This window comes from Pteropus medius, unplaced genomic scaffold (assembly GCF_902729225.1).
Source record: "Pteropus medius unplaced genomic scaffold, Ma_sr-lr_union100, whole genome shotgun sequence".
Classification (NCBI taxonomy): Eukaryota; Metazoa; Chordata; class Mammalia; order Chiroptera; family Pteropodidae; genus Pteropus; species Pteropus medius.
This window is the reverse complement of record NW_024342473.1, coordinates 18,515,887-18,542,400: the sequence shown is the minus strand read 5'-3', so window position 1 is coordinate 18,542,400 and position 26,514 is coordinate 18,515,887. Positions and strand designations below refer to the sequence as shown.

The following is a 26,514-nucleotide window of genomic DNA, read 5'->3' as shown; positions in this document are numbered from 1 at the left end:
ATAACTAGCTTTCTTTTTTTTCACCATGAAAATGCTGTTATAAAAAGCATTAAAACAAGACCAGCCAGAAAACACATATAGCCTGTGGCATGAGAACAATTTGATAGCTACAGACTTATGTCATCAGAATTCTATTTGCAAACATGCACCATGCTCTTAGTTTGGGTCAATTTCTGCACTTTGCTAGTATCCCACACAATAGGGAAGGAATCATACTGTGGGGGGAAATGTGTTATCCTTGGCTAGCATAATCCTGATATGCATAAGTATGTGTACCTGGGTCAAAAGGTTCTTAGAAGCTATGCAAATAAATGCAGAAATAAAGACAAGGAGTCCCTGGCAATCAGTAGGGACTTTTTCGTTTTATAAAGCCTAGTCTAAACACAGCTGAGCTCATGAGGATATGTCTCTTAAGATATGAGTTTCCATGGTCTCTTCCCTTTAACACCCTTCTTCCCTTCCTTTCTTATCTCCTTCAACAGTTTTTACTGAATGTCTACTCTCTTCTAGGTATTGTACTTGACAGTGTCTCTTTAGATTTCTGTATGTTCTTTCTTTTCCAGGTTGAGCAAATTATGTCTTTCAGGCTGAATATATCTGCCTGTCTCCAGTCTATGACCCCAGAAGTACGAGAGAACTAAAGGGGTTCCTGTGCCAGTCATCCCAAAAGACAAAGGCTTCCATGTAGAGCATCAAAACACACTCAAATAATTTTGTAAGAGAAAATAAATGACTCTCATGACGGATTCACTTGTAGAAAACAGACTTGGCTAAAACAAACTCAATTATATATAATCAGGGTACCTATCTAACTTTTTACTGTTCCATACTTCCCATATCTGATAATGCTATTGACGTCTGTTGTAGGAAATATAGTAGAAACAGCCAACTGGTGTGAGCAGCCTTGGCCGAGTCACATTGAATTACAGCATTTGTTACTCTGTTGACGCAACATGGCATTAAAGCCAAGTACACACCAATGTCAGTTGTGACATATTCCCACATTGGAAAAAAACTATACTTGCCATCAGTGTTGTGCAGAAGGCAATGGGAATTGCTACTGGTAATGGTTAATGTTCATTTCTTCCTGTTCCACTTTCTATAAACAAGGTAATGCCTATACAAGCTCATTACTGTAAACTGAGCACATTTAAATTGGCAGTAAAACCAGAGTATTTACTCTAGTGCACATATAAAGTGCCTCATCCAATGTTTTGGAAATGTTTCAAGTTTTGAAACCAAGCAGCTGGCAGCTTTACAAGCCAAACCTTACACTTAAATCACTCACTCTGGAAAGTTTTTTGGTGTCCTGTGTCAGGTAGTACCATTCAGCAGACATTCATTCCCGGACCCCTTGGATTCTTTTGCAATAAATTTGCATTCACGGGGCTCTTATAACTCTTCCAGCACCACAGACTCCAATGGCTGTTGATTAAATGTATATATCCCATGCATTTAATCTGACTTTCATTATGGCCACTTCGTAAAAACGCCACAAACTGGACAAGCGATGACACATAGCAAGAACCTGGAATCCCTGCAAAGCCTCAGATTAGGTTTTTTTCTCCTTCTTTATTAATAGTGACCATTTTGTGGCCTAGCTCTAAATCAGCAAAAGTATTTGACAGCAAATGTTCCTATCTATGGATTATATATAACCCGTCCTAAACACCAGATGAAAAAGGGATAACCCCGGGAAAGGAAGGGCTTGCTTCATGTAAATCATGTTACAAATTGGACAACACCCAGGGAGTTCATTGTTCAACCTCAACTGTGAAGGCCATTCCAATTTACTATTCCCCTAGAATCGATGTTAATTAAGGCAGACTGTGACCATAAATCAGCCTCGGAGTTTTACAATGTAATTCAGCATTAAGCATATATATTTATATTAAAAGTAACTGATTAACCACTAGAGTTTTTCCAGAAGTTGCTGAGGCCATTTCTTTATAATGAAGACACGTCACCTTTCATTTTTGTGAAGAGAAGAAATGAAAGAAATATAATCTTCTAAAAAGGTGTATTAAAGCTAGTAAGTGACTCACAACACTGATTAATGGGAGAAAGGAAAGAACTGAAAAGAGAGAGAGAAAAGAAGAAACGGAGAGGAGGCACTTGGCATCTCTGTCCTCCCTTGAAGTGATTAATTCTTCCTTTATTCACAATCGTTTTGTGCATACCTCCTACATGTCAGGAAGTATGTGAGGCTCTGAGGGATACAGAAATAAGTAAGGATCAGCGCCCATCCTTGAAATAGGTGTTCAGCACTGTAGTGGAAAAGACCAACACAGTAACAGCTCCAAAAATATGATGTGGTCACAACATTCAAAAGGATTTATTTAATGCCTACTATGAATATGCTCCAAAAAGAGTATATCTGTATAAAACACTAGACAGGTAATCCGTGTGCCTCAGAGTAATTCAACCACAGAACCAAATCTTCGTGACAGGAACAGGAGGTCATATGCTTGTGTTCTAGTTTTGGTTTCTCCCTAAATGTTCTGCAAGTCTCCCAGCTTCCCCAACCCTCAGTTTCTTTGTCTATGAGAGAGCCAGACTTGGTAACCAAAGGCAGGCTAAGCTAGGCACTTGTGATACAAATCTTCTGTCCAGACTCTTGACAAACACTGATACTTGATCACTGCACCTCCCAACACTGCACTTTAGAAAGCTGCTAGCAGTTCAATGGAAGATGTCATCTCTAATGACTTTTTAGTTGTAATACTCTGTGTATCTGAGGTACTGGCTATAGAACCCATGTGGCCACTAGTGGGCACTCAATAAGAAAGTTTATCAGAGGTTCTGTGACACTGGAGGTTTATCTCGCTTCTTCCTTCTCTAAAGTGCATGTTAATGTTTCAAAACCATTTGAATAATATATCTCCCTGCCCATAGCAGAATCCGACCTCCAGGTTCAAAAGTGACTGCCTCCTTTTCCAATTATGTCTAGTACGTGGATGTGTAACTAATGTACCATAAAGACACTATTTGAAAATGCTAAATTTAGTGGAAGAGTCCTACATCAGACATTTAAAAACCTATGCAAAGTAATCGCCAAGAACAACTGAAAACCTCCTACCTCCCCGCAAAAAACTGGTTTTAATTTCTTGTTGTGAAATGTGTAGTATGATAAGATCATGCTTTAACAGCCAAGTCTTACTAAAGCACTATTTTAAAATGCACTGATAAATGAATAGCTTTTTCTTGGTCTAAATATAGTGGAGGCCACTTGGGTTCGGAAGAAATAGATTCACAGAGCTGGAAGTAGCCTTAGATATAACCTATGCAAATGGTGTTACACAAATAAACTTGTCAAAAATCCAGTGACTCGCCCAAGGTCACATACCCTACCAGTGGCAGAATAGAGACTGGAACATCCATATTCTGACTCCCATTGCAGTGCTTTGTCTAAATTTAATTTTTGCTGATGTTTCTTTATAAAGAAGATTTGATGGTTGGCCAGATAATAAGAGCAAGTTTCACGGCATCTCTTTCACAATGTCTTCTAAAAATTATTCAGCACAAGGAATTTTGCTTGAGTCTCTTTTTTCTTCAGCACAATCAACACAGGTGACTGCAAAATAATTTTTCATTTCCTTTCTTGAAAGCAAAATGTGTTAGGGAAACAGTGGTGATTTACATTCCTAATGTGATTCTGCTCAGAGGTGACGTCCTAGGACATGTGCTGCAGTCTCCCCAGGTGCAGAAGCAGGAACTTCTGCCAGAAGACAGACAGCAGCCAGACTATTGTGATCCTAGGATAGGAAATTATTTTCCAACATGCATTAAACAACAGTTTTGTGCTCTTACAGTCACAGGGCTATATTTGAGGATCTAGGAAGGGGACTTCAAAACCAATCCCTATCCTAATGATTTCCCACAGGAGGGCTGGTTTTGGATGAGCAGAGGAAAAAGGGAATAGCCAACCTTGACTGATTTAGGAGCTGGTCAGAATTGCACTGCATCAAAGTGATTCTTTTTTCATATGTTCCTTTCTCTGTAGAATCTACGTATCCAAGGTTGAATAAGAAAAGGGCATCAAATGCCAAAGTCTTTATAAAATGCTCACAGATGTTTGGCTCACAGTACTTCTCTCAGCAAAGGGAATTAAAATAAAAATTCATAATGGCACTTTATTAGGACACTCCACACAGGCATTTGAAAAAAAAATTGTGAGTACAATTTCCTTCCATAAATATTTCATAGCATCTTAGATTCTGGGCACCTGGGCAGGAAATGTCATATATTTCTCCATCTCAGAAATTTTATTCCCTTCCTGGTGGAATGCTTTTAAGAACTTTAACAAGGACAACATTGCACTGCAACAAAGGCTTTCTGTCAAAGAGGTGTCCTTTCCCAAACATTAAAAAAAAAAAAAATAGACATCTCATAGTGTCCAAGAGAGGTGGTCTGAAATATGAATGGAGAATATAGTTGTGTCCTGGATTAAAACAGTAAAGACATAAGGGAGGGCCTTTTGAAAGCCAATTCGAGGTGACTGGGCTGGTTTATACAATTTTTTTTTCCCTAAAAGAGACCATCAGGATAACAAAGTAAAATTCTATTCTCCTCAAGACAAGTGTAGAGATTGAAGTTGCTTAATTTATTCAATCATGAAGGTTAAATGTTATGAAGATTGTGTCTATGCATGTAAAACAAAGTAGAGAAATAAAGAAATTCACTGAGGACTGTGGTGATGAATCTTGCATCATGAATTCCTTTATCTTCCTTATAGAATGGAGGTACTAGAGTTGAAAGATGGCATTTAAATACCAGTGTGTCTTTTCACCGCTTGTATAATTCTGAAGGATCTTAGATTCTCAAGCTCTTTGAGCTTTGTTTTCTTCTCAGGAAAAATACAAAAAATAAAAATAAAAAAGGCCTGTCTACCTTGGAGGGCTGTTGTATAGTTAAGTAGATAAAATATGAATGTGCCTAAGGCTTAGCTGGCTAAAATAAAAGCTTCTCTTCTTCCCAAGTTCCTTGAAGAAGGATCTCTTGGCTTCATTTCATTTCCCCTACATTCTAACACACAGTCAGTGTTCAAAAGATATAATCAATCATAGTACTGGGAAAAGAAGTGAAGATGTAATAAGGAATTCAGATTGGCTGTTAACAGGAATTCGATTTATCTAAAAGTTAATTTAAGTCGTTTTATAAATCTCAGCAGTTACTTAAATAAAGAGTCAAAACAGCGCAGCTTAGCTGTGTAAGCCAAGCCACATCACTTGGTCACTTTTGCAGCCAGAAGATAATCGAGGACAAATCAGGCTTACCACACTTTATGGCCCATAGCAAAGTGGCCGTGACTATGCAGAGAGGCTGCCATGAATTTTCTAATTGGGGAATCTAACCCCCTGAGGAATAATTCTCAAAGCAGCAGGCATTAATGGGAGTTAGGTGTAAATAATTTCCTATCTCTGATGAATCTTTGACATAAAGCTGCCATGTTTTATTTCAGTAATAAAATGTTTTGTTATTTTAATAGTGAATGCTTCAAATGATTTGTATTAAACCCTGCAGTAGATTGTGCCTTAGAGAGTTGAATTTTACTCACCTTGCAGCTAAACTGCTTTTGGTTCATCAAAGGAGAGTACCAGATAGCAAATCAATAACCAGACTGACCTATTTATAGGAAAAAGTTCAATTAGTTTTAATTAAGCAGTATGAAGAAGTAGTTTGAGAACTTGTCATATTAGTTATCTCCTTTTACTTGATTGCTCCGTTGTTTCTACTGATGTACTTTTAAGAGATTTCCAGACACCAAAGGGCAGTACTATTACTTAACTATATAAAATTAAATTTCTATTGCTATGAAAAATTGTATTGATGACTTCCTTATGCTGCTCTGCAAAGCAGCACATAATTGAATATCGTAAACAAAGAAAACAAAGGTATTTTTACCTTCAATGAAAAAAGTCCCCACCTTATTTTACTCTAATTAAGAGGTTACTTATATCAAGTAAAATAATGAAGCAAATGATCAGATCACTTATGAGTGGGAGTGGGGAGAACCTTCTTATTAAAATATCTAGATAGAGCAAAAGTGGTTCTGTTGACTTCCATTCTTCACTCTGCTTCACGCCAAAACATCTGGCTAAAAAGAGAAAAAACACCCAAATGGCAATGTATAGGAAAACACTTAGATGATTGATTGCATTTTTCACTTGAAAGTCAATGTTTTGATATTATAGAGACATGGCCTTTGTGTAATAGGTGTCATCTTTTACTGGCAAAAAAAACATGGTTTTATAAAATTTGCTTTGACAAGGACTAAATTATTAATTCTAATTTTAAATGAAATAATGGTTTTAAATAATAGACCCAATGCTGTATGTCCTGAACTCCACTTATCCCAAGTCCTAGGCTAAAAGGCAGAAAAGAAGACTTCACTAGAAAAGACTGCAAACTAGACTTACAAAGTATGCAGATAACACAAGGTCAAAAGAAATGAGAAACTAGAGGCAACATTTTAAGACATCTGAAATGTATTAATCTAAAATGATTGCACCAGAGTATTTTAAAATAAATGTTGTATGTCCAACACATTAAACTAATGTGCAATGATTACACTAATTGTGTTGATGTTGTAAACAGAAATAAGTTAGGACGCTGACATAACACTTAGGTAGCAAAGATGCACCCAGCTTCTCACATATCCATCTAACCTCAAGGTGTTTCTGAAAGTGAAAGAACACTGATGAGAGTACAGAGACAAAAGGTCATTAGTCATGTTCCCCAAAGGACAGTTCAGTTTGGCCAGCCTTTTGGGGGACAAATGAACTGGGAGGTGAAGTAAGGTGGAGATTCCTAGAATGAAGCTGCTTGGAAGATGTAGATTAAAGGGCTCTGGGATAATTCCAGAGACCCGTGGTACAGATTAGGGCGGACCTAGTGTTCTGTTTGACTCAGGATTCCAAGACTTGTAGCAGACACAGACCAAAACTGTAATTTTCCAGTTTCCCTTAGTCATAACCATTTGAATAATATATCTTCCTGCCTATAGCAGAGTCTGACCTCCAGGTTCAAAAGTGACTGCCTCCTTTTCCCATTACATCTAGTACTTGGACATGTAACTAATGTACTAGAAAGATACAGTTCAAAAAAGCGAAATTTAAGTGGAAGAGTCCTACACATCAGACATTTAAACAACTATGCAAAGTAATCACCAAGGACAACTGAAAACCTCCTAGTCATGACTAGCACCTAGGTTAAATCTTTTGGGTCATCTTTAACCACGAAAATGGGCAAAGGTTCATTTCTGTCTCCTCAATGCTCTCATATGATTTCTCAATGGGTAGAACTGTTATGTGTGTAAAGATTACTAGATGGTGTGACTTAAGGGAGTCATTTAAACTTTCTGGGGCTCAATTTTCTCATCTGTAAAATAAGATAATAAAACTACCTTATCCAAAGGTCATGAGGATTAGATAAGGCATTGGATTACTGAAAAGCCTGGCATAGTCTACATTCAAACTTTTAAGTAATTCTGATTCTGAATGTAAACAACCAATTAAATGCAATTTATTAGTGCTCTCAAAAAGCTAGTCACTTCTTATTCTGCGTTTGTTTGTTTATTCGTTCATTTATTCTTCTCTAGTATCTAAGACCTGTCTGCCAAACCATCAAAGACACACAGGACAAAAGGATGGGGGGAGAAGGTAACCATGGTGAAGGCCATCTAATACATTAACTGGTATCCTGGAATTTCTCATTGCTACCCCTTTCTGAATGCCATGAAAATAGGCTAATGTAGCAGATTCAAACATACTAAGGTGGGGTGGACCTGAGGTGGTCTGAGCAGTGGTGTGGAAAATGCGCTTTGAGAAGAGGAAACTCAGGGAAAAGGCTTTAATGTCCTCTAGCCAGTCTTGAGAAAGCAGAGTGTAACATGATTTCTTCTTGTCTTCTGCTTGGAAACAAATGTTCTATTGCCTATCTTCCCTGGGTTTAATTAGTCTTCTGACTTTCTCAGAATTCAGCCTGTTCATTTGCAAATGGAGGACATCAGAAAGGCTAGTGAGTGTGGGTGTGGGTGTTGGGGTGGGGGTAGGCTGAAGTGTTTATTTTCAAAGCCACGGGGGTCCTCATTTGAAAAAGCACCCAGCTTATCTCAGTGTTTTTGTTTGTATGATTTTGAATTAAAAGGTTGGAGCAATTCATTTAGAAGATTAAGCTGTCTTTACAATGGGCCTAGTTGACCTATTTATTCACTAGTATTGCTAGGGTTAAAAAAAAGAGTCTTCCTAATACATTCTTCTTCATTATTCAAGTGCAACAATTTTAAAGAATTGCTTTGGTCTTTGATTTTATTACCAACTAATTTTACATTAAAATGATGTTTATTTGCTAGTCACAGATAAAAGTCACAAACTGTGTGTATAACGATTTAGGGTTGCCAGTTTTAGCAAATAAAAATTCAAGATGTCAGTTATATATGAATTTCATAAAAACAGTGAATTAAATTTCAGTGTAAGTATGTCCCAAATCACTGACAAATCATGAGGCATACTTATATTTTAAAAGCATTTGTTATTTACCTAAAATTCAAATTTAACTAAGATGCCGTATATTTTATCTGCAACCCTACCAGGTTTTCATGGATATAGTACATGTTCCAAGGATGCCAAATGAAAACTAAGAGAATTTCCATTTCATTATTATACTTAAACTTGCTCCCTGCAGAGTTGAAGTACTTCATCAGTCAAAATAATTCCCAGTTTATAAAGAGATAAAGTGATACCTCAGAAAATGAAGTGAATTTTGACTATAGCATGAGATCTAGTTCTAACTGCCAAAGCCGGTTTCATTTATGCTAATTACTTCCATTTATGGTAATCTCATAAAAAAGAAAAAGTAAAACACAAAAGGGACAACTGGTATCTTCAGTTGAATTAGAAGTTAAAGTGAAGAACTATTTAATTTAAATGCCAGTATCATCTTTCATTTACGTCACAAAGCAAATATCCTATGCAGAAGAGCTGAAACACCCTGGGGCATATTCTATGGTTGAAGATGCCTTTGAACCAATAAATAAGTCATTTCGCCACAGGAGACTAAACACTTGCTTGTGACAGCAAACAAAAAAAGCAAGCTGAATTTTGTGTAGCACGATCAGTTTCATATCTCTGTTGATATAAATAAATAGCTGAAGAGAGGGATTATTATTATTTTTTCCAATTGATTTAAAAATTTTTGCCCTTGACTCAAATTTTAGCAAATACTTTCAAACACAATTTGTACTTAAATGATAAATTCTTCTTCACTCTTGACCATTACAAATATGCAAAAAGGTCTATGTGTTGCCTTCCCCTAACCCAGGAACTGAAATGTAATATTTAGCAGTAATTCATTCCGAAAGCCCGAGCTCATAAAAGGTAATAATGAACTAATAAGCATAACTGTGCATAGCTTATAGAGTCAATTTCATTAAAGTCACACCTAATATTCAGAAAGTTTTCTTTTGTAGTCCTCAAAAGAACTTAATTTTTCTTTTTCTTTTTTTCTTTCTTTTTCTTCTTCTTCTTCTTTTTTTTTTTTTTAAATAGGCACCTTCCCAGGAAAGGAAAAAGAAGAAAAGGAGACATCAAATGAAAAGCTCAAATTAAGCTTCAAACATCTGATCAAGAAATCCGTAAATGTCATTCAAATAAAATATTAGAAAAATCTTGGACTTAGTTGTGAAATACAGCTCATTTTGCAGTTAAGTCTTGCTAAAAAAAAAAAAAAAAAAGCCACTGAAAGCTGCCACTTGACCTGGAATTCCTCTACAAGAAAAACTAGCCATAACTACATGTGAAACCTGTATGAGAAACTGCCGGAATGTCAACTTCATTTGCAGTGGCCCCATATGGCCTGATCACTCTCCCTGGCATGATAAATCACTGGCAGAATCCTTACCTTCCTACGTTTGATCTCTGCTCAGCAAGATGTGGTTTTGATGTGAAGAACTCCAGATCTCTTAGGTCAGAGACAAATAGCAGTGGCACTGACCTGCAAAGTGCTAAGTCTCTATTAGACTCAAGTGAAAAGCCGTAAGCTTCTGACAAGTTCCCTCTCCACAGAGTTTAACTGAATCACCACGGTTTTCGTGAGCTTAGGCTGACAGAAAAAGCCGCTGAAATGGTTTGGAAGGAAAGTGCCAACGAACCTCTTCTTTCTACCACTATTATCAAGCACTAAAATCAATTTGTCCCAAAATGTAAAGAAAGCATTATCTTGGGAGTCACTGCTCTAATTTACAGTCTTTAGCAAACAGATAAATTTTGATTTCCAGTGGATCTTTATGACATTGCTAATCACTCACTAACACAAGGAGAATCATTAACAGATTTCTATAGACTACTCTTTGGTAATTATAAGGGCACCCTTGGGATCCCTTGGTGTAACATTATCAAACACACACATCATTTAGCAGTAATAATGAAATAAAGATCTGAAATAACCCTTAAAAAAAGACACATCTGAAAGGTTTCTTGCAAAAAGACTTGGTGCATTCAGATGTCATTTGTCACTATAAAAATAACTGCAGAATCATTCCAAAAACTGTGAGATTAAAATTGCTATGGAATTTTAGTTGGCCGAAATGATGAAAAGTTCCAAGAAAGCAAAAAGTGTGCCATCATTTTAACAGCTGCATTATTTCAATAGCTGTCCCCGTTATACCACTCACACAATTAGAGACACTCATAAATAAGCCCCTCATTAGCTCTCTATGGAACTAAATTAAGGATTTTGGAAGGGTCCATTAAAAGCAAAATATTTGGTTTCATTTTTAGCTAAGTGTAGTTTATGTACCCATATTTGCACATACACATCTGTACTAAATGTTGAACAATAATCCCTCTCCTTAATTCAGAAAATTAAGAGTTCCAAAAATCTCTGTTTTGTGTACTTCTTTACTAAACCTTCTCTTTTTCTCTGTTGGAATTCCTGGTAATGATACCAGAATGTGGGCAAATCTCATTAGTCTCCCTGCTGTTTACAAGACAGGATTTATGCTCAATGTGCTGAACACAATGACACACATCACTAAATGGCTAGAACTACCACCCAGGCTCTATTCTGAGAAATTTTTCACTCAGTACAAATACCTATCAGCACGGAGAAGCATGGAAGAGCAATTATAGCCAACACATGCAGTCTTTTAAGAGTACACCAATAAATACCCATTTGTGAAGGTTAATTTAATGCAACCCAGGGTGTTATCTGGAATAGTATATGTCACCAATTCAATCCATTAAGTAATTACTAAAGTCTCAAGAGGGCTCACAGAAGTCAAATGTGGTTATTCCAGGTTCATTGCTTCTGGTCTCCCTAAGGACTATTTAGGCCAACAGCTGGAAGAGCTGACTACAAAGGTTCCCAGGCATATAACCATTTTATGAAAACAGGTAAATGAATCTAACCAAGGAATGAGTCATCAAGAGCCTGTCCGGAGAGAAATACTTAGGGAAGCAAAAGAGAAGCAGAAGTGCACAAAAATAGAAAAGGACATGAAAAAGATGAGAAGAAGGGTAAGTTTGACTGGGAAATAGAGGGGAAAGAAATGTGTTCTCTCTAAAAGTGAAGACAGAGAAATTTGGAGATTATAAGATCTGGCTTAAGAAGACAACCTGTCAGCAGTTTCTTTAAATAGGAATTTTGAGCCATTTACAATGAAACATTAATCGTGCATTACAACCACCACCACCCTCTGTCACTGAGACTCTACTAAAGTTTGGATATTGCATGAATTTCTGGGGACCACTCTCTATTTCTCTATTCTGCATCCCCACTGAGGTTACAGGTAATAGATCTGATAATAGTTGAGCCTTAGTGAGAAATGATTGCTCATAAAAGACAAGATGGAAGATATCCATCGAACTCACTGGCAGTGTCTTCCCACACAGGTTATAGTCAAGTTACACAAATGACGGCCTAAGGGGGAGAGGAAGCATTACAAAGAATGTTAAATATATTCGTTTTCAACAGTCTCATACATCCCTGCTCCCAAGTGAACATAAATAACCACAACATAGAAAAGCACTTTTTGAATAAAAAACAAAAAACAAAAAACAAATAAGTGTTATTAAGGGCCGTGTGTGACTATCCAATCAGTGAGAACCTAAAAAACGTTCTTCACTATAGCCTAAAGAATCACACCTACTCATGTGATTCATACCTAAAGCATCAGTTATATAAACAATTTTTTTTGGGGGGGGGTGTTGAATGGACACTCTCATCTTTACCTCAGGTTGAAATTGTTGCTAATGGTAGCTATGACAATATCAGCTAAAACTAAGTTTGTGATTTGTAGCTGGAGAATTGGGTTTGGGATTATCCCGCAAAACACTCAGCAGAGCTTTAGGCTAAAAGTTGATGTTTTCTTGCCTTTGTTGTGCTTCTTGTGCTTGCTGTTGTTATAAGAAGGAAAGGAAGAGGATAATTTGAGTCCTGGAATTGTCACCTACTAGCTATGGAGCTTGGAAAAATTATTTAACTTGAATATGTTTGATTTTCTCACTTATAAAATGGGAATATTAACATAGTATCCACATTACTGGGCTGCCACAATTATCAAACATAATCATATGTGAAAAGCACTATGGAAATTGTAGTATTAATAATAAAAGCTGTAGCTATTAATAACTATTAATGATAAAATATAACAAATATTCATTTAATAGACATTTCCCAAGCATTTACACTACAAACACTGAGCTAGATACTTCAGAAATATCAAAATGAATAGGAGTTTATTATGTAGTACAGTTTAGGAATAGGGAGTTACACAGAACATACATAATGCAAGGCAAAAATTGTAGCATTTAGGAGTAGTGCAAACAAGTAATATCAGCATCCAAAGAATAGAGGTTTATCCTCCCAAAATAAGTGTGGGGCCAACTCTGTTAGGTATTACATAAGTACTATACACAGAAAGGCTAGATTTAGTTTTAAGGTTGGAGAATTTCATTCTGCTGCAGTAGCTTCTTCAGAATTAGATGCGCACATGCACGGATCAAATAACTTACGAAATACAAGCACAAAGGTGAATATACAACACTAGCTTTGAGTTTAAAACACAATGAGTTAAAGCATTAACAAAATACAAAACAATGTTATTTTCAAGCCTGGTGCTAGTGAATAATTTAAATTCTCTAAACTAACAAGCTGAAGCACAGCATTGACTTAGTTATTCAAAAAAAAAGGCCTTTCTATTAGAAATTCTTTTTCAGCAATCTCAGGCTTAGTGAGGCTCCTCCTGGCCTCTCGCTGCTCCAGGCTGCTGACTCCCAGACACTGCCATGGCAGAGCTAGGCCTAAATGAGCACCATCAAAATGAACTTATTAATTATATGTGTTTGCTTGTTCAAAAAGAGGGTTGAGATCCAAAACTGCAGATTCCTGCTTCCAAGATCTTAGGGACAGCAGGCTTGTGTAGGAGACCTTCACCATAGATGAAGTCTCTGAAGTCTTGAAAGGTGGTAGGCTGTGGTCCACAGCAAGATGGAGTCTGAGCTCATCAACAAGACCTACACCAACATGTTACTTCTATGGCACCTTTCCTCACAAGCTGAGAAGTGGTACCTCAAGCTAAACAGATTCTCTTAACTTGAAAACAAAGAATTATTAGAACAAGTTGCAGAATTTGAAAAAGCATAATGAACATCTTCAAATAAAAAGCTCATCATAGATATAAAGCTGAAACTTGCATCACTTAATGAAGGTGGAACAGAACCTAAATAAAAAGAAATTTTAAAAGTTCAAGAAGAGAATGAAAAATTGAAGGCTGATGACCACTGAAACACAGACTACAAATGCACTGGATGAGAAGTCAAACCAGAAAAAGCACTGCAAGATTTAAAGCTTGATCCAAAAATTCCAAAGGATTTTATAAAGGCCCAAGACTTGAGTGACCTGGAAAACAGTTGCCACTTTAAAGAATGAGTTTCAGAAGACACTTAACAAACAAGACAGAAAACCAGAAGTCCCTGTTGGAGAGTCTAGTGACAGGCAAGCAATACCTAATCAGGGTTCAGGAGCAGCTGAGCATGGCTGAAAAGGAATTAGAGAAGAAATTCCAACACACATAAGCTTACTGAAACATGAAAGAGATTCTTACAAAGAAGAATGACCAAATCAAAGACCTGAGAAAAAGATGGGCAAAATACAAACCCTAAGATTAGAAACTGAAGATTTCATCCAGAAGCTGCCATAACATGAAAGTATAAGCCGTTTCTCACCTCAGGCCTGTTTTGAAGCAGTTTAGTACATTCCCTCTCTTTATTTTTCTAATATTTAGACTTGGCTTCTAATATTTAGAACTGAGTACCTATTTTCAGTTGCCTAATTGAGAATCGAGAAAATCTACTGGTTCTGGTCGGTGGTCCCAAATTCCTCTGTGAGTGCTCCAGCGCCTTAGTTCAAATGCATTGAGAATTCCTTACAGTAAAGAAGAGATTTTTAGAGTGGGAATAAGTGCTTTATCTTTATACTAATGCTAGTACAAAGAGTATGCCTTTTTAATAACTGTTATAGCTAGCAATATCTATATTTGTTCTTTTTCACATTATATTCACTGTCACCTTTCCAGTTTTTCTCCACTTCTATAAACAAACAGCACACAGTGAAGAATTCATCTATTTACCAGGTAATGGCCCTTCAAAAATGAGTGGTGTGTGTGTGTGTGTGTGTGTGCGTGCATGTGTGTGTGTGTGAGTGAGTGAGAACACAATGGGAGGTAACATTTGAGTACTTACTCTATTCTAGGTAATATAAGAAAGGTAGGGAAAATAGTCTTGACATGAAAAAGTTATAATGATCATGTTATCCTAGAGTTTTGTACAATGACTCCTTATTAAAGGTAGGTTTATGGAATCCACTACTGTTCTTAGGTTAGGGAAACCAACGTGTATTAAAATCATCCACCAAAGTAAGACTAGTTTCTGACATTTTCCCATTATGAAGAAGACTAGGCTTAGAGAAAAACCCACACATTCTGAACCTCCTAATCTTATTCCAAAGCTACATAGAATATAATTTTGAAAAATTCTTTACAATTAAAATTGTCTGACTTTCCTATATGTTACATCACTGTTCTTAAGACTTACCTGTGTCCTTACACATAAATAAATAGCAATTACAGATGAATTAAGGCACAAATGCAAAAAGTAAAAATTTTAATAATAAACTTTGAGAAGACTATATAGAATCTTTAAATTTTTAGAATAAGAATCGATTTCTTAAACAAGACACCAAAAGCACTAAATATCAAGGAAAAAAAAAACAGAAAAATTTCTCCATTTGCATTTAAAACTACATGACAATTACACCACAAAAGAAGGAGGAAGAAGAAGCACAAGGGGGAAGAAAATGTTCACAAAGCATGCAACTGTTAGAGGATTATAATTCCAAATATATAAAAATTGCTGCAAATCAGGAAAAAACATATCCATATACAAACAGAAGTGAGTAAATGATATACTAGCCAATTCGCAAAGGAGGAAAGCCAAATGGCCAATGAATATATGAAAAGATGTTCAACTTATGAAAGGCAAATTAAAACAGCAATAAGATAACATTTCACACTCATAAGGTTGGCAAAATGTCATAAATATAAGAACCCTAAGGACAGGTGAGGATGTAGAGTAAGGGAGACTCTGATACACTGCTAGTGGAGGTGGAAACTGGTATAGTCATAGTGGACAGAAATTTGGCAATCCGCAATTAAGCTGTAGATGCATATACCTCATGAGCCAGCAATATCACTTCTAAGTTTATATCCTAGAAGGTCTCCCATCCAGGTGTATAAGGAGATATGTTGAGGAATGTTTAATGCAGAATTATTGCAATAGCAAAATGTTAGGAGTATCTTAATGGGAATAGGAGAAGAATTCAAGGTTTTGATAAATCCAAAGAACAGAATACTGTGCAACGATGACAATGAATGAATTGCAGGTACGTGCAACAATATGGATGAACCTTGCATACATTATGTTAAGCAAACAAAGCCAATTGCAGAAGGATATAAACAGCATGCTATTTACATAAAAAGATTTAGCATGAAAAACAATAGCCTATACTCTTCGCAAATACATATACACACACCTATGGGAAAGATAAACGCCTCTGAGGAAGGAAGAGGGAGGAAGACAGGGAAATAGGAGAAGTTCATAGGGGGAACTTCAATGTACTTCTTTTAAAAAATTAGAAACAAATATTGCAAAATGTTAAGAACCAACAAATCTGTGTGTACGTACACACATTTCTTATATTATTGTCCATAGTCTCTTGTATGATTGAAACACTACATTTCCTGTCAAGTATGTCTAACAACACAGTATGCCGTTGATCTGCTGAGCCGCAAACATCTCTTTACCTTCTGAATCCTCATGGTGCTGTAAATGCACTCATCTAAAGCGTTTAGAATCTTCTATCATGCACCATAGTTAGATGTGTGCATGTCTCCACCCTACACCCAAGTGGGAATCCTCTCTGGCCTCTTCAGGACAGAACCCACATCTATGTATCTTTGTGCCAGACATCAACTAACAATGCTTTGTTTAAAAGAGGCCCTAATAAATGTCAAATTAATAAACAAATGAATAAATTCAGGGAAGCAAAAGGTTAGCTCTGGCTGCAGTTAAAAATAAAAATGACCCCAAGATAATACAATTAGATAACCTTCCCTGTGAAAATTAAGTTATATTGGTACATTGGGTATCAGACTCTAAAATATAAATGAGGCAGAATTCACTTGTTTCAGGCTTGCTAGGGAATTGAACCAGTCTCATACTGATACCTGATCTCCTCCCAAAAAAAAGGATTCGGTGAGGAAGTCCAATTTTCACACCTAGGGAAATAAGACTTTAAGTTATCCTCTGGAGATCTGTGTAGACATTTCATAATTCTGTCTTTCTAGGCAAGATCTTAATTCCTGTCTTCCTTCTCACCCTAAACCCTCCATCATTACATACCCCTCAGCTCATAGAGCTGGTGTGTGTGTTGGTGCTGGGGATTAGGAGAGTAGGGAAATAGTATATTTTTGCCTGTTAGTGGGTTTACTAAATCCACCGTATTTTGCCAGATCCACTTACATGGAGGCAGGTTCCATCCTACCTGTGGAAAGAGCCACACAACTCATACCATTTTCTGATTCAGTTTAATCTTTAAGAAACCCCTAGAAATCACCTAGGGCAAAAAATCCTAAGAGTCATTGGATTCGAAATCAGGAAATTTAGGCCAGATGAATGAAATTATGTATGAGAAAAATATACAAAAATATAACCTTTCAATTATTTTGAAATTTTTACGTATATTTTATATTCAAGATTGGAAAGCGTTTTGATAGCCATGATATCTAAATTCTTCTAAATAAGAGACGGTGTTTTCAGTTTCAACTGGACAATGGTTTTCTTTCCACAGATCTAGGCATAGAGATAACTGCTACTTTGACTCTCCAACAGTCAAACTGTGACGAGGAAAGGAAATAGAGCAAATAACGACTTCTGAAGGTAACAGAATTGAACTGGAGGAAAAGGAAAGCTTGCTTCTATAATAAAAATTAGAACGTTCACTCACAACATTCTAATTTTTAACCACATTCTACAGAGGTCAATAAACACCTGTGTTTAGCCACAGGGAAGTTTTGTTGAGAGCTCAGAAAAAGTCTAGATGGTGTAAGCACCCAATTATTATTACAAATGGAATTCTCGAAGGCTGGAAGTATTTTCAAATCATGTGACATAACAGACTTGCTGTAAATAAACTCATTAAAAGTTAAGATTATGAAAGGAAACAATTTGAACATAACTCCATCTTAGGGGCCAAAAAACAAGTAACAGAGAAATGCCAGAAATAAGAAATTTCCAATTTGGATTATCTCATATGTCGGAAAGGTAAAATGGAACAGAGCTCAAAGTTATGTCTGAAAAGGCAATTAAAAATGAACCAAGGTGACATTATGGCAATCACTTCTATATGCGTAAAACTTGATGTACGAAGAGAAATGACTGGCTTTGAAATGACCTGTCATGGCCAATTAAGAAATTAAAAGAGTGTTAGAAGGGCTTTCAAAATAAGTCACCTTGTGGTGCTTTTACTTTCTGAAATGTGAAGTGCCCCAAACCTGGACAGTTAAGACAAGTGAAAGTCTCTTCAATTTTAAATTATATAACCTAAAATACCCACCAATTTCCAAACTGTATCTACCTTCTGGGTATGTCCTCATATGTTGCCACACTTCCCAGATTCATGCACCAATGACTTGGCAACATCTTTGCCTAAACCACTTAAAGTAGCAGAAATGGCTCTTTGTAATCTCACATTTGGGCCCAGTCAATTGGGTATGCTGAGGCATATTAATGCTGAATTTTGGCACAAGTGTCAGATATCTAATTTGATTATTAGAATACAGTCATGTACCACTTAACGGCAGGGATATGCTCTGAGAAATGCATTGTTAGGCAATTCGACCTTGCATGAACATCATAGAGTACACTTACACAAACCGATGGTATAGCCTTCTACTATAACTGTGTTACACTTTCTAACATGTGTTTTTCAATTTTAGTTGACATACAAATATCATACTAGTTTCAGGTTTACAACATAGCGATTAGACATTTATACACCTCACAAAGTGATCACCCCGAAAAGTCTAGCACCCATCTGGCAGCATACAGAGTTCTTACAATATTATTGACTATATTCTCTATGCTATACTTTATTTTTATACCACTGGCAGCATGGTAGGTTTGTTTACACCAGAATCACAACAAACATATGAATTAACTGTAGTTTAAGTCTTGGCTGTTGGCTTTTCTTTTTGTAATGCAAGTGACTGATTTAAGCTTCAATTGCTCAGTCTCCACGTCAAAGAGGCATCCGCTTCTAGGAAGCCTACCTGGAATGCATAGTGCCAGCCGCATGACTGGATAAAGAGCCAGGCTGCTCCTTGCACTGAGGCTGCTTTGGTTTAGAGATCTTGGCTGATTTAGATAACTGACCATTTGGGCTACTTTTTTCTTATCTTCCCATGCTTTAAATTCCCGCTTTTATGTTTGAAATTCACCAATAAAGAGTGAGCCCGGGAAACCCCAGCACATGCGTTCTCTACTCTGACCTTGCTGTGCCTTGGGGTGCACCTGGTAGATCCAGGGTCTGTAAGTAACAAGCTCTTTTTCCTTCAAAGTTACCGAATGCTTACCACTGAAGGGCGACTTGCAATCATAATAAGACGGCAAGGGTAGGTCCAGTGGTAACATTGGTTTAGAAAGGGGGATGTCCATGGGAAGTTCGCGGGCCAGATGAGTGTCCCCAGGCATTTCTAGCCCATAGCGTGACTACCGATAGGATGAGATGGCACAAAACAGTAATGCCTGCTACATTATGATAGCTACATCACTAGGAGATAGGAATTTTTCAACTCCATTACAATCTTATGGGACCACAGTCATATAGGCAGTGCCTGATTGACTAAACTGTTGTTATGAGGCACATAACTGTACTGCCTGGGAAAATGTTTAATTGGTGACTTTTTAAGAAAGCTAAGAACTTAGAAGACCTCCAAAGGATCCCATTTGATGAAAATCCAGTGTAAATGTAAAAGGTACCCATAATAGTAAACTATTCTAATTAAAATGGTAAACAATGGCCCGTTTCGTAAAACTTTATTAACCACACGATTCTGATCTCTCTTAAAATGGGCCTCCCTTAATTTGGAATTACAAATGTAATCATCACTTTACAAAAATGAAATGGACTTAAGCCCTAGGCTGGTTATCATTATATGCCATTTACTTTCACAAACTCGTTTCTTTAGTCCTGACAACAATCTTGTAAGGTTGATACTATTACCTCAATTTTGACAGATGCAGAAATTGATACCCAGTGAAGAAACCTCCTAAGAGGAGACACCATCTATACCTTGTTTACGATCACCTCTCTAGAACCTGGCACCATACCCCATACTGTGTTGTGAATAAATGTTAACTTTTCACACAGCAAGATTTGATCAAAGGCCTGTTTTAACTCAGAGCCTTCTTTTTTCTAAGTCAAGGGCTTGTATGCTTTTTCTAAGATACAGGCCATACAGTCTCTGTGCAATTACTTGACTTGGCCACTGTAGTCCAAAAGCAGCCACAAAGAATATGTAACTGAATGGATATTGCTGTGTTCCAATAAAACTTTATTTGCAAAATCAGGCTGACAGTCTGAGTTTGCTGACCCTTGCAAGCTGTCACTAAGATGACTAAAAAGACAAAAATATACATCAGTATTTGTATTTCATTATCCAACTGAGAAACTGACTTGAAAGAGATGTGTATGTTGATATTTGAGATGTTTTTGGTTTGGTCATGGTTTGATCATCGTGCTTGTCTAATGTAACAGAGAACTAACTGCATGTCTGGCTTCACTAAAGTCTGGCTACAAGGAAGTCAGACCTCACAGAACAGACTTCTCAGAGAATCTTCCACTTTCAGTTAAAAGAAAAAAAAAAACAATCATTCCTCACTTTATAGAAATAAGGAACAGAAGAGCCTCAGCAAATGATGATTCCATTTGGTAACATATGCCCCTAAGGTAGAAGGTGTCAGGGCAGGACCCCAGGAAGATTCTCTAATTCAAGTCTTAGAATAAAATTGTTTAGCTTCCCTGGCTTAAATGGAAATATAAACATCAAAAGCTGTACAATTATGAAGAAGTTTTTTTTTTTTTGAAAATCCGAGGTTGCCTATAAATATGAAGTTTGATTAACAATTTCTGATTAAGCAGATAATCTGAATAGAAGCTTGGAAACAACTAGACCCACACCATCTTTTAAGATTGATCCCCGGAATAGGCAAGAATATTGCTGCAGACCTAAACAAACAAACAAACAAACAAACAAACAAAAAACCCTCATTGAAACAACAAAAATAGCAATTTAAAGTCAAGGAATCAAACGCCACAGAAGGTGGCTCTTTCGTCAGAGTTGCAATAGAAGCAACACGAAAAAATAAAGATTTAATCTCTCTCTCTCTCTCTCTCTCTTCTCACACACACACACACACACACACACACACACACACACACACACACACACACAGCATTTGACTGTTAGGAAAAGCAAAGCATACGATGAGGAAAGCTCTAGAAATTTTTTAAAAATCAAGGCCAAGATCTTCCTTATCAATTATTCCAATTTCTTCCCACTCTTTCTCCTTCAAAATGTTTTGCAAGGATCAAATAAGATATATGAAAGTGCTAGGTAAACCGTTAGGCCCTGTAAACAATGTAGGTAGCACTGTAAGTATTGTTATCATTATTGTTATTTTTACGTTGATCAAACTGAACTACCGCCATTGATCACCTGACAACCAATTTCTGGCACTCAATCTTTCTAATAAGATCTTAAGCTCCTAGAAGGCGGATGCTTCCACAGCCCAAATAGCATAATGGAAAGCACAGTTGTTAGGAACATGGCCACTCAAAAATCCTTTGAAATGAATTAAAATTGACCCCAGAAAACAGATGTTCAATAAAAGGTTGTTTAATGAATAAATAAAAGAATAAATCGTAGTTACCCAGAGCACATTAGCTCTGATTATCAATTGATTGCCTTTTATTTTTTCTCTTCAAGTTTAGTAGGTCAATATCCCATAAATGTCTCCTTCTTCCCTCTGTTCTAGCTCCCCACAGAATCAGATGCTGGAGAAAAATATAAACACTTTATGTTACTGTTAGTTATGGGCATAAACTCTCACTGAAAAAGTGATCAACAGAGAAAGAGCACAATGTGTGTGTAGTGGGGATGTGGGGGGACAGAGGGACTAGTAGAGCCAGAATTGATGATAGAGACAATAGAGAAGGTAGGGGTGGGATAAAGCCGGACAGTCTCCAAAGACCTGAGAATGTGGAAGAAATCTCCCCTGTAGTTACGGGCAGTCAGTAAACTACTAGCCTTGATTTTACAATGTGTGTACTCCTATAATATAATCAGCTATACAAAAATTCTAAAAACCAGACTGGTAAAACAGAAACAACTCAGAAAATCTTTAGTTCATAAAAGCATAGCTAAAAGCAATCAGACTCCTATGCTAGCTGTTAAGCATTCTCAGGATACAAGCTAGAGAGTATACATTCTCTGTGTCCCAAAAGTAGTCCCCTCACTACTTCATATTGGTGAAGTTATTACTGTTTCTTGACTAATGCAGTCTTTTTTGTTTGTTTAACATATTCTTTAATAAGGATTCATTTTTAAAACTTGGGGGTCTACCTTGCTGTATTAGGGAAATAAAGACAGATATATTCCAAAGACAGTATTGTCATTGATCTTAGTCTAAAATGAGTACTGGACCTTCAGAGAGGTAGGCTTATCTGAAACACTAAACGTAATTGCCTGAAAGTCAATATGAACAAAACCATGATTTTAGCCACTTCAACATCCTTGGGGATTGAACTTTAATTTTGGAGCATTTTCACTGGATCTCTGACAGAAAAGGCAATAACTTTTATTTCTAATGATCTCCCCCATTCCCCTTTTATTGAAAAAAATGTAAAATACCTTTAGGAGAAGAAAACAAATGGTGAAAAATTACAGAAAATTACAACATCACAGGGCAAAGTTTGCTAAGTGTATGCTACTTGACATTTTCATAATCGGACCATTTAAACATTAGTAGTAACTTTATTTACGTTGGTCCTAAAATCAGATTTAAAAATCCTATCGCAATAGCCTTCACCACGTATTCGTTTAACAAGACAAAAATGATTAAGGATCTATCTGTTTGTCTTGTACCATTTTCTGACACAAATACTGTTGTTTCCTATGTGTTATTTAACAAGCCCTCCTGCATTATAATTGTTCAGCCATTACCCTTTTAGAAATTCCTAGTGAATGTAGTATCACTGTCCTAAAGAATTATCCATTCTACCTTGTTCATTCTTCTGCTTAAAATTGTTAATATAATTTCCCTCACTTCTGATCATAAGTGAGTTTTTAAAAACTCTTCATCGATCTTAATTTTCTTTTAAGTAAAATAGCATATTAGTCGTTACCCTCGGCTACTAAAAGAGCAGCTTCTACTCTTTGTGTTAAAAAAGCTGCTTGCCCACAATGTTTGTCTCAGAGAATTTTCAAGTTTCACTAAAGAGCTGAGGAAGAAAGCTGCTAGCAATGTTCAAAGATACCTGATTTTACAAGGTTTTGTGAAAAGAGGTTGCTTGTAGATTAGTATTAGTGTTTATGAGGGTTGTTTGTCAAGCCAAAAATAAGGTGCCTCCTCCCCACAAATTAAAGAATCAAGTTACAATCCATTATTTCATTTCTGATTGTTTTTCTTTGTAATAAGTGGGAAAGTGGATACTGGATAAAAGTCTCCCCTGAACGTAAAGACCCCACATTAAAGGCTTCAATTAGCTATAAATCAGTTGTCTTTCCTACTGGGGTAGAAGAAGAGAAAAAAAGAGAGTGGGGTAGTTAGACAAAAAGAGAACTGGAAGAGCCTCCAAATTAAATTCCTAGATGCCTGCTGCATACCTAAAACTCCGTCCAGGGCAGTGAGGAAAATCCCATTAAAAGTAAGGCTAAAATCAAACCTTTCCCAATCTGAGGGTTAGGTCCTCTCTCACATGTAGATCTTGTACCTTAAGACCTTTAAAGAGTCTAAAGAGGTTAGGAACTCTCATAAAACAAAACTTTTATGCTACAGCCTTTCCCCGCTTGTTCCTAAACGTGAAGATATTCCACACATTGGCATTATTGTTACACAAACAATGCCTAAACAGCTGTAACTATTAACTACCTCTCATTAAGATGGCTTTCAAAAATTTGGCACACTATCTAAAAAAGCTAACAGGTACATGAAATCCATCTAAAGCTGCACTCAAAACGCTTATCACCTTGTTTGTATCGTAAAACTCAACGCAAGTAAAATTTCAGTATTCTCATGTTGTTTTTCTGCATTTCTTTCAACCATTAAGCCAAAACCAAACAATTCACTTCTCGACAAAATTAAGTTTATCTTGTAATAAGCATGATGGAAAACAACTTTTACCATATTATCTGTGCTCAGTGTGTGTTTAAGCCTAATCGGGAGAAGTTTAGGGTAGAAATCCACTGAAAGAGATAGAAATTCAAAAAAGAAAAATGTAAAATGAACTGAGAAACATGACTTTAAATCTCACCTCTCCCTCTGCCCAAATGCAGTAACATTATAACCCCTCATGTGCGTATTTAATAAATTTTTCTATGTCGAATTTATGGAAAGAAAGCAAATTCAATTTATATTAGGTAGCGAACGCATATTCTTTCAAATGTGGTACAACAACAACAACAAAATTCCTGCCTGGCAAACCCAAGATGTCAGAATTCGTTATAAAGAATAATTTTTTCAGTTCAAAAGCGAACCCGTTAATCTGCACAAATTAAGATTTTCCAAGTTTTCCAAGAAAATTGCCACTGCCTACAAAATTCAAATGCAATGCTGACATTGGATCTACTGGTATCCAGCAGCCAGTTTCCATGAAATCCGTAACGACAGCCCAGAGCGCGGCACGTCTTGACAATTCCTACGGGAAAGCCGCTCCGCTCCGTCCGGGCTTCCGAGGACCCGAGCGGGACCTGCGGCTGAGCGGCCCCTGAAGGCGGAGGGCTGAGAAGAGGAGATGGCCAGGCTGCGTGGCCAACCAGGCGGGACACCCTTCCTCCCCATTCGAGGAGCCGAAGCGGTGCCGACGCCTTCCCCGCAGCGGCCGGGACCCCGGGAATGGGATCTGAAGGCAGCGACAGATGCGGTTTGGGGAAGGAGCAGTTGACGGCGACCTCTTTGCGCCGCGCTTCAGGTTGCAGTGAGTCCCCGAGGTATCCCAAGTCCCCGGCAAGACTTCAGAAGCCCCGACCCCGAGGACAGGGCGTCCCCTCTGCGGCGCGGGGATGACAAGCTGGCCCCTGCAACCCCGGCCCCGATCCCGTCACGCCGTCCTCGCCCCCTAACAGAGCAAGGAAAGGAGGTGAGGAAGGTTCTAGAAAGTCTCTGTGGCCGGCCAGTCCTCGCCGGCCGCTTACCTTGGTGTACTTGATCTCGAGGTTGGGCGTGGGCAACGGCAAGAGGTGCAGGGAAGCCATGAGGGCGGCGGGGTCGGCCTTCACCTCGCCTGGCATCTCGATCTTGCTGGAAGTCATGGTGGCGGGCCCGGGTGTCGCTGGCCCGCGGCGTGGGCTGTGCGGGCTGTGTGCGCGGTCCGCGGCCCGGGGGCGCGCTCGCCTGTATATAGGCAGGTGTCAAGCTGGGGCTCTTCTTATTGGACGTAAGGGCCGAGGCGCGGGGGCTGGTCCATCCTACCTAGGGCGCCCCGGCGCAGCCCGGATTTACATAAACCCGCCGCCCGCGCCACACTCCCAGGCGCTCGGAGCCCACGGTCAAGTGCGTCCGGCGCCCCCTCTGCCCGGTGGCGGGAACCGGCCCACGCCCACGCCGCTGTCCTCGACGGCTGGAGCACGAATCTGCGCCCCGGCCGCGCGGGGCTCGGCGGCCGGACCGGCTGCACTCAGGCCGGGTCAGCGGCGGCGGGAGGCGCACTTTGGCAGATAACGGGCGTTGGTCGGGGCCCCGGAAGCCTAGCGGGAAGGGACTGGGACCCCGAGCGGCCGGGCGCTGACGCAGCCCCGAGAGCGGGAAAAGCCCGGGGCCCGGAGAGCGACTCCCGGGGCGAAGAGGTGGCCCCCCTGAGGACAGGGCAGCGACGCTGCAGCGGACGCGGAAATCCCCTCCTACCCGCGTCCCAGGGCCCTCCGGACTCTGGCTCCCCTTTACTCCCGGAGGCCCGGGAGTCGTAGGACATGGACAGGGGCGCCCTCCGCTATTCTTTCAGGAGCAGGAACGTAGGGCTCTCCGCAGCGACCCCCGCACACACCCACGCCCCTCAACGCAGTCAGAGGTTCGCCGTGGCCGCAGGGTCGGGGACGGGTAGTGATGAGTGCGAGTCCTTCGCCCCACACTCAAAACGAGTGCCCCGCGAGCCGGTCGACGCCGCGCGGCCCTCGGCAGGCTTCTCCCACCCAGCTGCTGCCCTCTGCCGGCCGGGACCGCCCAGGGCGGTCTGGGCTGCGCCCGGGGTAAGCAGGTCTTGGTCCTCATTGCTCTTCGGAGGTGGAGGTTTTATTTGCCCCCCTGGTCTCGGATCCCTTCTTCCAGCCTTTACTCCCAAACACACGAAGGTACTTGTTTTGCTTTTCTGTTCTTTACGCTAACAGCTACCATCCCACCAGACATTGGGCTCCTCACTTAACTGCCCCTTTGGGGTTGGGCTTTCGTATCTACACCCCCTAATTTAAGTGTTTCCATAGCTCTACTGGCCTTCTTTTAGTTTGTAAGCGTACGTCAAGAACTCAGGGACCCCATAACAGAATAAGCTTTGGGCTCAGTGGGCTAAATCTAGGGTCCAAATAAAAAGACATTTGTAGATCACTTCTCCTCCTCACTCCCAATGTAGGCCTGACAGAGTCCTACTGATTCTTGCCTGAAGTGCCATTTTCAGAGACCTTAGAAC

At 38.8% G+C, this 26,514-nt stretch overlaps 1 protein-coding gene and 1 pseudogene across 2 annotated transcripts in view; one reads left to right on the top strand and one right to left on the bottom strand.

The window, feature by feature from the left end:
- The window catches only part of ALDH1A2 (aldehyde dehydrogenase 1 family member A2), an 88,471-nt gene extending 62,452 nt beyond the window's left edge, over positions 1–26,019 (bottom strand). Inside the window, exons 1-2 of one of the 2 annotated variants that reach the window (XM_039865481.1) lie at positions 25,879–26,019; positions 25,031–25,229 (exon numbers count right to left, since the gene is read on the bottom strand). In XM_039865481.1, coding sequence (XP_039721415.1) covers positions 25,031–25,147 — 117 coding nt within the window. In that variant the 5' untranslated portion in view covers positions 25,148–25,229; positions 25,879–26,019. Of the gene's footprint in view, positions 1–25,030; positions 25,230–25,739 lie in introns of both variants that reach the window. The other variant, XM_039865482.1, reaches the window with a different exon arrangement.
- LOC120604592 (leucine zipper transcription factor-like protein 1) lies at positions 13,287–14,162 on the top strand (annotated as a pseudogene).
- Positions 26,020–26,514: the final 495 nt, after the last annotated feature.